This window comes from Myotis myotis, unplaced genomic scaffold (assembly GCF_014108235.1).
Source record: "Myotis myotis isolate mMyoMyo1 unplaced genomic scaffold, mMyoMyo1.p scaffold_m19_p_2, whole genome shotgun sequence".
In the NCBI taxonomy this organism is placed as follows: Eukaryota; Metazoa; Chordata; class Mammalia; order Chiroptera; family Vespertilionidae; genus Myotis; species Myotis myotis.
In genome coordinates, this window is record NW_023416324.1 from 217,698,671 (window position 1) to 217,709,995 (window position 11,325).

The window sequence follows — 11,325 nt, forward strand, 5'->3', positions numbered from 1 at the left end:
TGAGAAACAGCTTAAAACCAATATTCCAAAAAGGCAACATCAGGACGGCAGAATTTGGGACCCTTCAACATAAATGCCAAAATGGGCTGGAAAATAAATAAAAAATCTGGATAGACCTTTGACACGTAAAAAGAATGAACCAGCAATAAGAAAAAATCTCACACAGTACCAGTAAAACCCAGAGCAGATGGCTTCTCTGGTGAGTTCTAAAGATGACACTTCATTTTCTCCTGGCTTGCATATTTTTTAGACCAGACGTTCGGTTCAGTTCTTCTCAGTGATCTTCCCCATGCCCAGTGGCTACTAGGCCCCCCTATGAATGACTTTTCTTTTCCAAGGATAGAAGTGTTGTTGTTATTGTGGTTTTGTTACAGTAGGTAGATAGTTATTAATAAAAGAGAAGGGAAAAACGGGCTGAGCCTAAGTCAGTAAACTACAAATTCACAGACATTGCAGGGAACAGCTGGAGTCACTCTGCCAAATGGATTCAAGTTTGAGTGGGCAGGAAAGACCGGCTTTCCTATCACCCCAGGGAACAATGAGCCAGTTTCCCAAATTAACAGGGGGAAGGAGAAACAGTGAGAGGGAAATTCCTTTACTGCCTGCATGTGCAGTGGAAGTCAAGATGGCAATCATAAACGGGAGGAACAAACCTGGAAAAAAAGATCGGATACAATAAGGATGCAAGCCCAGGAAAAGCCAGGAAAGGAATTGGATGGTTTGAGAGAAAGCCTGCTCTCTCCTAAGCCCAAGGAAACAGGAAACACAAAGGTCTCTTTAGCAGCAGGGCCGAGGGCAATGCCAAGGGGCCCGGGCACCACTGGGCCCTGGCGGGGGATGTACAAATAGGGAATGAGGGACAAGGAAGTGAGGTAATGACCACGGTCGCCCTGTGCCAGGGTGAGCAGCTCTGGGCCCTGTTGACCCTCCTGGGCCCCACATGTGGGCTGCTGCCCGGCAGCTGGACTTCTTTCTCAGCATGAGGGAGCTAAGCCACCTGGCGGTGGATGAGGCAACAGGCGTGGGCACCTGGGGCAGTAAACACGATCTGCCTGCTGAGTGGATTGTCCAGGGTACTCTAGTAAATCCTGCCACTATTGCTAAAACCCTCTTACGTGTGTGTCCCTGAAATTCCTTTTCTGTGACCCAGGGAAGAAACTATTTCCAAACTGGTCATCTCTAGTAACAGTGTTAAATGTCTCCTTGCCTCAGCCTCACTTTATTTTAACCAGTGCTGTCTGTTTGCCCTTAAAGCACAGAGGGTACGGTGCATGTAAAATCTTGGGTAGGAAGAAAAGCAATGGTGGGTGTAGATCTCATGGAGGAGGTGGACCTTGAGATGGGGCTTGAGGGAGAAGCAGGAGCTGCCTCGGCAGAGACGTAGGCGAGCGTTCCAGGCAGGAAGACAGGGTCCCGGCCTTCCTCTCCCATAAACGTGACGTAGGTAAAGCCTGACTTGTCAGCCCACACCTTGTTTAATGAGGCATTCAGAACAGTCGATTCTTAAGGAACATTGCAAACCCGAGTTGACTGCTCGTCCTTTCAGAGCCTCAGCACTTGTTCTAAGTTCCTGTTAGAAGCGTTGGGTGCGGCCTCTCTCCATGGATGCCTGGTGCCATGAGAATCTTTCTCTTAACGGTCGCTGTCCTCCTCCTTCTTGCTCAGATCTTCTCAGGTAAGAGGGAAAGGATGGAAGGATTGCAGTCTGTTCAGGATCTGTCTTTTGAGAAGAAAGCTGGGCTTTTAGGAAAGTGCACAACTCACCCCATAGTTTAAAAAGAACCCAAGATGCACGAGTTACTGGAAATCCTTCCCTGAGCTCAGACACAGGACAATGGGGCCACACTGACCCAGACATCTTTAACCAGAGAGTATGCAGTTAATTGTCCTAAAAGTTCTACAAAAGGTTCAGACTTCTTTCCTTTTAAAGTCATCTTCTCCTCTGCAATCTCCTACCAGCTTCAGGTTGTTTACAGTGACTGCTGGGAAATGAGAGAAAAATCTCAGAGGCAAATTCCAGACACTCTTGCTCATTTAGGGAAGTACAGCCTTTGTTGCCTCGATGAAACCAAACATATGGCAACAGGTTCTTAACAGTCTATTTTTCCATGTCTCCCTAAATCAGCAGTTCTCAACCTGTGGGTGCGACCCTTTGGGGGTCGAACGACCCTTTCACAGGGGTTGCCTATGACCATCAGAAAACACATATATAATTACATATTGTCTTTGTGATTAATCACTATGCTTTCATTATGTTCAATTTGTCACAATGAAATTGGGGGTCACCACAACATGAGGAACTGTATTAAAGGGTTGCGGCATTAGGAAGGTTGAGAACCACTGCCCTAAATTGTCCAAATCTCCTAATCTTGGATTATTTTGGACTTTCTTTCTAGCTCGCACACACCCATGCAAATTACATCATTTAAACCACTAACATCTTGATTAGTTCACTTTTAAGTTCTGAGTCCTTTGAAATGGTCTCTATTTGCTCAACACCCTAAGAACTCTTTTTGTCCATCCCCCCTCAACTGTCTATCACCCCTGTTATGACGCTGCTCCATGCATGGGTCCTGAATTCCTGCACTTGTTCACCATGCAGTTGGGCCTTGGTAGGCCTAATGAACCAATAGATACTGAATATGTGCTCACTGTTCATGAGAGATTGTTCTGAGAACTATAGTAAAGACAGGTAGAATGGAAGTAAAAATATAATTAGAGCATGGCCTTTGCCCTTAATTTGCTTGATGTTTTATTGGTTTATTGTTTCTGTGTTGGTCAAAAATAGGTTGCCTACAACAGTAAATAGCATTTGATAAATTTAAAATAGATGAAGTGAATGTCCAAGACAGGAAGATGTACAGAATACTGTAATAGCTGCAGAGGCTTGGTTCTCGCTCCGGGATCAGGAATGGCTTCCTGGGAGGTGGATTTCCATTGCTCTTTTGAAAGCAGCCAGGACTACAAGTAAAGACCAGAGCCGAGAATAATGCCCTCGCATTTCACAGTCTCACTTGCAGAATCAAGTTACTTAGCTCTTGCCCCCAGTCTCTTGCCCTGGGGGTCACACTGGGCACCCAGGCCAGGGAATTGACTTTAAGCTGTCCTCTCCACCTCCTTTCATCAGGACTCCAATTCCTCAAGCGCTCCCTACCCCTCACTCAGCTCGAGCACATTTGAATTCCCAATAAGCACAGAGCGGGCACAAATTAGGACCACCGCCCCAGAGAATCTCAGAGTCAAAAGTGAGCTTGATGATCAATACAAGAGGCAATAGCCACCGACAATTATGCCAAGATGCTTGAGGCTGACCTCACTTCCAGTCCTCATACATGAGCTCTATGAACTCTGTGCTTCCAATTCTTTTCTATAAATGGTAATGACAATAGGGCTGTTTATAAGATGAAGGCACCTGCTATATGAATTAAAGGCAAACTTGTTTTACTAAAGAAAGTTTAAAATAGAGTGACTAAAAAAAGATAGCTTATTTCCCTTTCATGTCAAAGTCTAAAAATAAATAAGCTGACTAGGCTGGATAGAAGGCTCTTGCCCATTAAGTCAAATTGGCACTAGGGAGAAAGGTCAACTCGCCATTCTAAACCCATGACTGTTTTATCTGGTTTTAAAGATGCTACAGTGGTTCTCAACATTCCTAATGTCGCGGCCCTTTAATACAGTTCCTCATGTGGTGGTGACCCCCAACCATAAAATTATTTTTGTTGCTACTTCATCACTGTAATTTTGCTCCTGTGATGAATCGTCATGTAAATATCTGATCTGCAGGATGTATTTTCAGGGGTCGCGACCCACAGGTTGAGAACCGCTGCAACAGGATCACCCTAATACCAAAACCAGATAAAGACAACACAATGAAAGAGAATTACAGGCCAATATCTCTCATGAACATAGATGCCAAAATCCTCAACAAAATTCTAGCAAATCAGATCCAGCAGTACATCAGAAAGATCATATACCATGACCAAGTAGGATTTATCCCAGGGATGCAAGGATGGTACAATATCCACAAATCAATAAATGTGATACATCACATAAACAAATTGAAAGAAAAAAACCACATAGTCATATCAATTGATGTAGAAAAAGTATTTGACAAAATCCAACACCCATTTTTGATAAAAACTCTCAGCAAGGTAGGAATAGAAGGATCATACCTCAACATAATAAAAGCCGTATACGAGAAACCCACAGCCAACATCAACCTCAATGGGCAAAAACTAAAATCATTTCCCCTAAGAACAGGAACAAGACAGGGATGCCAACTCTCACCACTCCTGTTCGACATAGTACTGGAAGTATTAGCCATTGCGATCAGACAAGAAGAAGAAAAAAAAGGCATCCAACTTGGAAAAGAAGTAAAACTGTCTTTATTCACAGATGACATGATATTGTACATACAAAACCCTAAAGACTCCATCAAAAAATTATTAGACTTAATAAATGAATTTGGCAGTGTAGCAGGATACAAAATTAATGCCAAAAAATCTATGGAATTTTTATACACCAATAGTGAACTTTCAGAAAGAGAGACTAAAAAAGCAATCCCATTTACCATCGCACCAAAAAAAATAAGATACCTAGGAATAAACTTAACTAAGGAGGTAAAAGACCTATACTCGGAAAACTACAGGACACTGAAAAAAAGAGATAGAGGAAGACATAAACAGATGGAAGAACATACCATGTTCATGGATTGATAGAATCAACATCATTAAAATGTCCATACTACCCAAAGCAAGCTATAGATTCAATGCACTCCCCATTAAAATACCAATGGCATATTTCACAGACCTAGAATGAACTTTCCAAAAATTCATCTGGAATAAAAAAAGACCCCGAATAGCCACAGCAATCCTGAGAAAGAGCAAAGTAGGTGGGATCTCAATACCAGATATCAAGCTGTATTACAAAGCCACTGTTCTCAAAACAGCTTGGTACTGGCACAAGAACAGACATATAGACCAATGGAATAGAATAGAGAACCCAGATATCGACCCGAACCAATATGCTCAATTAATATTTGACAAAGGAGGCAAGAACATACAATGGAGTCAAGAGAGTCTCTTCAATAAATGGTGCTGGGAAAATTGGACAGATACATGCAAAAAAATGAAACTAGACCAATAACTTACACGATACACAAAAATAAACTCAAAATGGATAAAGGACTTAAATGTACAATGGGAAACCATAAAAATACTAGAGGAATCCACAGGCATTTTGGCATTTTCCCAGACATATGCCAAAGCAATTTCTTCACTGATACCGCTCCTAGGGCAATGGAAACTAAAGAGAAAATAAACAAATGGGACTACATCAAAATAAAAAGCTTAGGCTGATGAAAAGGGACAGATCCAGAGATAGAGAAGCAGTGATCAGACTATCACTCCCCAGAGGGAAAGTAAGGGAGGGAGGGGGTAAGGGGAAGAGATCAACCAAAGGACTTGTATGCAGGCATATAAGCCAAACCAATGGACACAGACAACAGGGGGATGAGAGCATGAGTGTGTGTGGGGGGGGGGGGGGGGCGTTAATGGGGAGATGAGGACACATTTGTAATACCTTAACCAATAAAGAAATTAAAGATTAAAAAAAAGCTTTTGCACAGCAAAAGAAACCATCAACAAAACAACAAGAAAGCCCACTGTATGGGAGAACATATTTGCAAGTGTTATCACTGATAAAGATTTAATCTCCAACATTTACAGGGAACTCATACAATTTAATAAAAGGAAGATAAATGACCCAATAAAAAAGTGGGCAACGGACCTAAATAGATACTTTTCTTTTTTAAAATATATTTTATTAATTTTTTACAGAGAGGAAGGGAGAGAGATAAAGAGTTAGAAACATCAATCAGCTGCCTCCTGCACACTCTCTACTGGGGATGTGCCCACAACCAAGGTACATGCCCTTGACTGGAATCGAACCTGGGACCTTGAGTCCGTAGGCCGACGCTCTATCCACTGAGCCAAACCCGTTAGGGCAATAGATACTTTTCTAAAGAAGACAGAAGGAAGGCCAAGAGACATATGAAAACATGCTCAAAGCCACTAATTATCTGAGAGATGCAAATCAAAACGACAATGAGGTACCACCTCACACCTGTCAGAATGACTATCATCAACAAATCAACAAATGGTAAGTGCTGGCGAGGATGCGGAGAAAAAGGAACCCTCGTGCATGCTTGTGGGAATGCAGACTGGTGCAGTCACTGTGGAGAACAGTATGGAGTTTCCTCAAAAAACTAAAAATGGAACTCCCATTTGACCTAGTAATCCCACTTCTAGGAATATATCCCAAGAAACTAGAAACACCAATCAGAAAGGATATATGCAATCCTATGTTCATAGCAGCACAATTCACCATAGCTAAGATTTGGAAACAGCCTAAGTGCCCATCAACAGATGAATGATTAGAAAACTGTGGTACATCTACATGATGGAATACTATGCTGCTATAAAAAAGAAGGAATTCTTACCATTTGCAGCAGCATGGATGGAACTGGAAAGCATTATGCTAAGTGAAATAAGCCAGTCAATGAAGGAAAAATACCACATGATCTCACTCATTCATGGATAATAGAGACCATTATAACCTGATGAACAAAAAGATAGATACAGAGGCAGAGCAGCATTGATCAGACTGTCAAATTACAGTGGGAAGGCCGAGGAGTGTTGGGAAGGGGGGGAAAGAGATCAACCAAAGGACTTGTATGCATGCATATAAGCACAACCAATGGACACAAGACACTGCAGGGGGTAGGGGTGGGATGAGGGCATGTGACAGGGGGTAGGAGAGGCTGGGGGAAGATCAATGGGAAAAAAAGGAGATATATGTACTACTATGTGTAATACTTTAAACAATAACATAAAATTTAAAAAATAAAAATAAATAAAGATGCTCTAACAGGAAAAGCTAAAGGTAAGTCAAGAACACGATGAAAAAGACGACCTAGAAACATCTGTTCACTTCTGTATCATTGATCCACACAGGCACTGATGTCGTTAGCTCAGTGTCCACGTGTCCAGCTAAAACCCAGGGGTCCTCGTACTGAAAGTCTGCAAGGAAGACACCTGCCCGGGGACAGTGTCACAGCCTCCGTGTTTCTGTCAACGGCTGTCACGGTGCCAGGCACACTCTGTGCTCTGACAGGGTTACCTGTTATTATTGCCCCCTGTCACATGCCCTCATCCCACCCCTACCCCCTGCAGTGTCTTGTGTCCATTGGTTGTGCTTATATGCATGCATACAAGTCCTTTGGTTGATTTCTCCCCCCCCCCCCCTTCCCAACACTCCCCGGCCTTCCCGCTGTAATTTGACAGTCTGATCAATGCTGCTCTGCTTCTGTATCTATCTTTTTGTTCATCAGGTTATAATTGCCTTTTTTTTCATTGCGCTTGTCATTATTGTCCTAATTATCTGCCCCAATTCACTATGTAAGCACGCTATGCATGTTTCATGTCGGCCGAGGTGGGGAAGCCGGGACGTGGTTGGAATGTCTGTAAGGAGGATTTCCGAAAGGTCAGTGGCCTCTAGGGCAGTGGTTCTCAGCCTTTCTAACTCCGCAACCCTTTAATACAGCTCCTCATGTTGTGGTGACCCCGAACCATAACATTATTTTCGTTGCTACTTCATTACTGTAATGTTGCTACTGTTATGAATCATCATGTAACTATCTGATATGCAGGATGTATTTTCATTGTTACAAATTGAGCATAATGAAAAAATAGTGATGAATCACAAAAAAAAATATGTAATTACATATGTGTTTTCCGATGGTCTTAGGCGGCCCCTGTGAAAGGGTCATTCGACCCCCAAAGGGTCGCGACCCACAGGTTGAGAACCTCTGCTCTAGGGGGACCCTGCCAAAGGCAGCAGCCCCTACCTTGACTTTTCCAAACAAGTCCGATTCGGGGTGTTTTGCTAGAATCTCTGTGTCGTCTTTAAAGACCTGACCTTGGAGAAGCATATACTTTCTCAAGGATGCTTAGCTATTGGTTGTATCTAGAGATTAATTTTAGTTCAAGCTGTTAGGACAATAGAAGCCCAAGGAGGCAGGCGAACAGGCTTCTTGGTGGCGGTAGCCAAGTCGTGCCTTAGCCTCTCTTTCGCAGAAACGTGTGTGAGAGCAGCTGTTCATCCGTTGCTCAGGGTCTGCCGGTCAGATGCCTGAGAGACTTCAGTGATCTATAACTCCCAGCATCCCCAATTCAACTTTGGACTGTTCACACATTTTCCCCTTTGAGCCGAAATCTAAGTCTTTGCCGTTTCTTCCTGTTGGTTGGAGCCCTCACTTGGACATGAACAAGCCTAATATCTCATTTCTGTAACAGCTAAAACGCACCTTTTCCTCCCAGTGTTGTTCTTTCCAAGAAGAAGCAGGACTCCTCTGGAGGGACTGCCAGTGTTTTCAACTCTTTCTCCTGAGAATGCATGGCCCCCTCCCCCCAGCCACTCCTCGCTGGAAACATTTTCGTTCTCTTCAGCTTCGCCTCTCGGTTCTGAATGAACACATGTTGCGTATGTTCTAAACGTGCTTGCTGGGCTACAGACGCTATTCTGCTGCCCCTCTTTACAGAGCCGGCTACTACCATGACCTTTTTATGCTTGAACCCCACAACCCTGTCCCTACCTGCCTGTAATGTAAATAGCACAGTCTTCACTGTTTGCTACATATCAGAGACTATTAATGTGGAGACATGAAAACGTCATTTATTGGAAAGAACTATTTCTTGAAACTAGAAAGTATATTGTTTCCCGCCCAGGAACAAAAATTCTGTTGCTTATTCCCTAGACATGATTAGGACAGAGGGAACTCTTTGTTTGTTGGTTGGTTTTCCTAAATGAATATCAAGTCAGGACTCTGCACCGACTTCCAGGGACCTGAGCTCAGACACAGCTCTCTGGTGACATGGCTTGTCGCAGACTTATGCTCTGTCTCCAGGAGGTTCCTGGTGGGGAATTCTGCACTTGGCCTGGGTGATGTAAAGTTTGTCACCCAGGAATTAATTACTGGGTAACTGAAGACTAATTTCTTCCTTCACAGCCAGGGGAGGACCTCGAAGGCATATTCGTTGTGCAAAGATGTCTGGTCGCTGTGAGATCGAATGCCTTTCCTTTGAAGATAAGATTGGAGGCTGTAGAGCTGAGCTAACTCCATTTTGCTGCAAAAGGAGAAAAAGGAATTGAACACTAAGCAGCAGCTACAGAAATGAAAACGGTGGAGACACTGGCATCTGTGAGCTCAGTGCCTGATGCTCTCAGGATCTTTGCACATTTTGGGTTCTCTGACGCAGTCTGTTCAGTGTCTGATGCTGCAGAAATACCGTTTCTAAACTGTGAGCTTCTGGAGGGATGACGCTGTGCCCAGCTCACCTGTGCACCCACAGTTCCTGGTATGGGGCCTAGGGATTATTTGATTGATTGATTGATTGATTGGGTGAGCCAGTGAATTAGTAGACTAAATAGGTAAATTGGAAATGTTGGACTGAGACCCACATGAACTGAGTTGGAGTGACAGTCCCAGCTTCAAACATGTGTGTGAGCTTGGCCTTCTCTTCCAAGACTCTGGTACCTGTAACTGAGGAGACTGAACTGCGTGGTGACTGGACTGCCTGCTGGACACGGCTTGGCGGCCTCAGCCTCGCTGTCAGGCATTCCTCCTCCTCCTCTCCTTCCTCAGCAGCAAAGGCCAGAATCCCTTCCACTCCTCGTCTGACCTAGAGTGTCACCTTCCACAAGGAAAGGGGCCCTGTCACCACTCACCTGCCCACAGACGGACAGCACCTCCATTCTGGCCCCCGTGGTGAGAGCCTCTCGATCCCAGCCCACCGAGCTCTCAGCCCTGATCTCTTAGTAGCGATCCCAGGACCAGCCCTGACCTGTGGCAGTGCTCACCTCTGGCTGTTTCTGAACCTAGTTACGGTGTCATCCATCGCCTTCATTTCCCCCCCTTTGCCTCGAGGACGGTCTTCTGGATATTTCTCTGCCTCCTCTTCATTTCTCATCTTCCTCCTCATCACTCCTCAGACTCCTTTGTGCCCTCTCCCACTCCCATTGCTTCAGTCTCACCCAGTGACCCAACTCCCCACTTCTCTGGCTCCAAGCCCCTTCCTACCCCACGCTGTGTGTTGTGCAGCCTCCCACCTGCCTCTGCCAGACTCCTCCCCTGGCCTGCTAGTGCCACAGCCCCCTGCATGCCAGGCATTCACAGTCCTGGGGGCGGCTGTTTTATATATATATATTAGAGGCCTGGTGCATGAAATTCATGCACACATAGGGTCCCTAGGCCTGGCTGGATATTGGGCTTATCTTTGGGGTGACCAGTGGGGCCTGGTGCCGCCATCCTGCCATGGTCCCACACTTGTCAGGGCCCATCAGGGCCGGTAGTGCCTCCACTGCTGCCCGCTGGCAGCTCCGAGTTGCCAACACCTGCCATGTTCTGCACCGCCCCCTGGTGGTTAGCGCATGTCTAACTCCTGGTCAGTTGAACTCCTGCCTGTGGGGACAATTTGCATATTAGCCTTTTATTATATAGGATTTCAGAGAGAGGAAGGGAGAGGGGGAGAGAAACATCAATGATGAGAGAGAATCATGGATTGGCTGCCTCCTGCACCCCCTCATTGGGGATCGAGCTGGCAACCTAGGCATGTGCCCTTGAGCAGAATTAAACCTGGGACCCTTCAGTCTGCAGGCCAGCACTCTATCCACTTAGACAAAGCAGCCAGGGCTGGGCAGCTGTTTCTATTTCCGGTTCTGGTGGGCTGTGCTCCCAGGGCAGTAGGGGTTGGCTCCAGGCTCCTGCTCCCTATCATTCTCAGTGAACCCCCCAGGACCCTCAAAGGGACCGGCAGCACCCACTCTCTACTCCCTGGGCAATAAGAGGCCTGCCAAGCTGGGCCCTGCTTTGCTGTGCACTTGGCTTTCCACCCCTGCCCTCCTGGCCCAGGTGTCCTCTGAAGGCTGAATGCTGGCTGCAGGTGCCTCAACTCCTTTGTCTGGGCTCTGGTCACCAAGAGCCTTGCCCTAGAATTTTAAGCATCGCTCACGGGGTGCCCCCATCTCCGAGGTCTGAGCCCCCAGCTCCGAGGTCTGAGCACCCTGCATGGTGCCCCAGGCTCACAGGAGCAGCCCAGCTGCACCCACCACCTCAGTACCTTGAACGCCAGCCTCCAAGAGGCGTTTCCCATTCTCTCCCCAGGCCTAGAGTGGGGACTGTGTTGATGCTTGTTAAACTCTATGTCCTTCCAGCCTTCCAGGGACCATGTGACCAGTTCCCTGCATGAAATGCCCTCTGTTTCAAAC

The 11,325-nt window shown here is 45.7% G+C and overlaps 1 protein-coding gene across 1 annotated transcript; it reads left to right on the forward strand.

Annotated features, from left to right (window-relative positions):
* The first annotated feature begins 1,605 nt into the window (after positions 1-1,605).
* On the forward strand, positions 1,606-9,210 carry LOC118676082 (beta-defensin 107-like). The gene is made up of 2 exons (XM_036349408.1): positions 1,606-1,675; positions 9,068-9,210. Exons 1-2 carry the CDS (start codon positions 1,606-1,608, stop codon positions 9,208-9,210), a joined length of 213 nt encoding a protein of 70 aa, XP_036205301.1.
* The last annotated feature ends 2,115 nt before the right edge of the window (positions 9,211-11,325 follow it).

What these genes read in the sequence shown, in the direction of transcription:
- LOC118676082 (XM_036349408.1), top strand. Translation starts at nt 1,606, where the DNA reads ATGCCTGGTGCCATGAGAATCTTTCTCTTAACGGTCGCTGTCCTCCTC. An exon ending in TCTTGCTCAGATCTTCTCAG is followed by an intron (nt 1,676 to 9,067) that starts GTAAGAGGGAAA and finishes CTTCCTTCACAG; the next exon opens with CCAGGGGAGGACCTCGAAGG.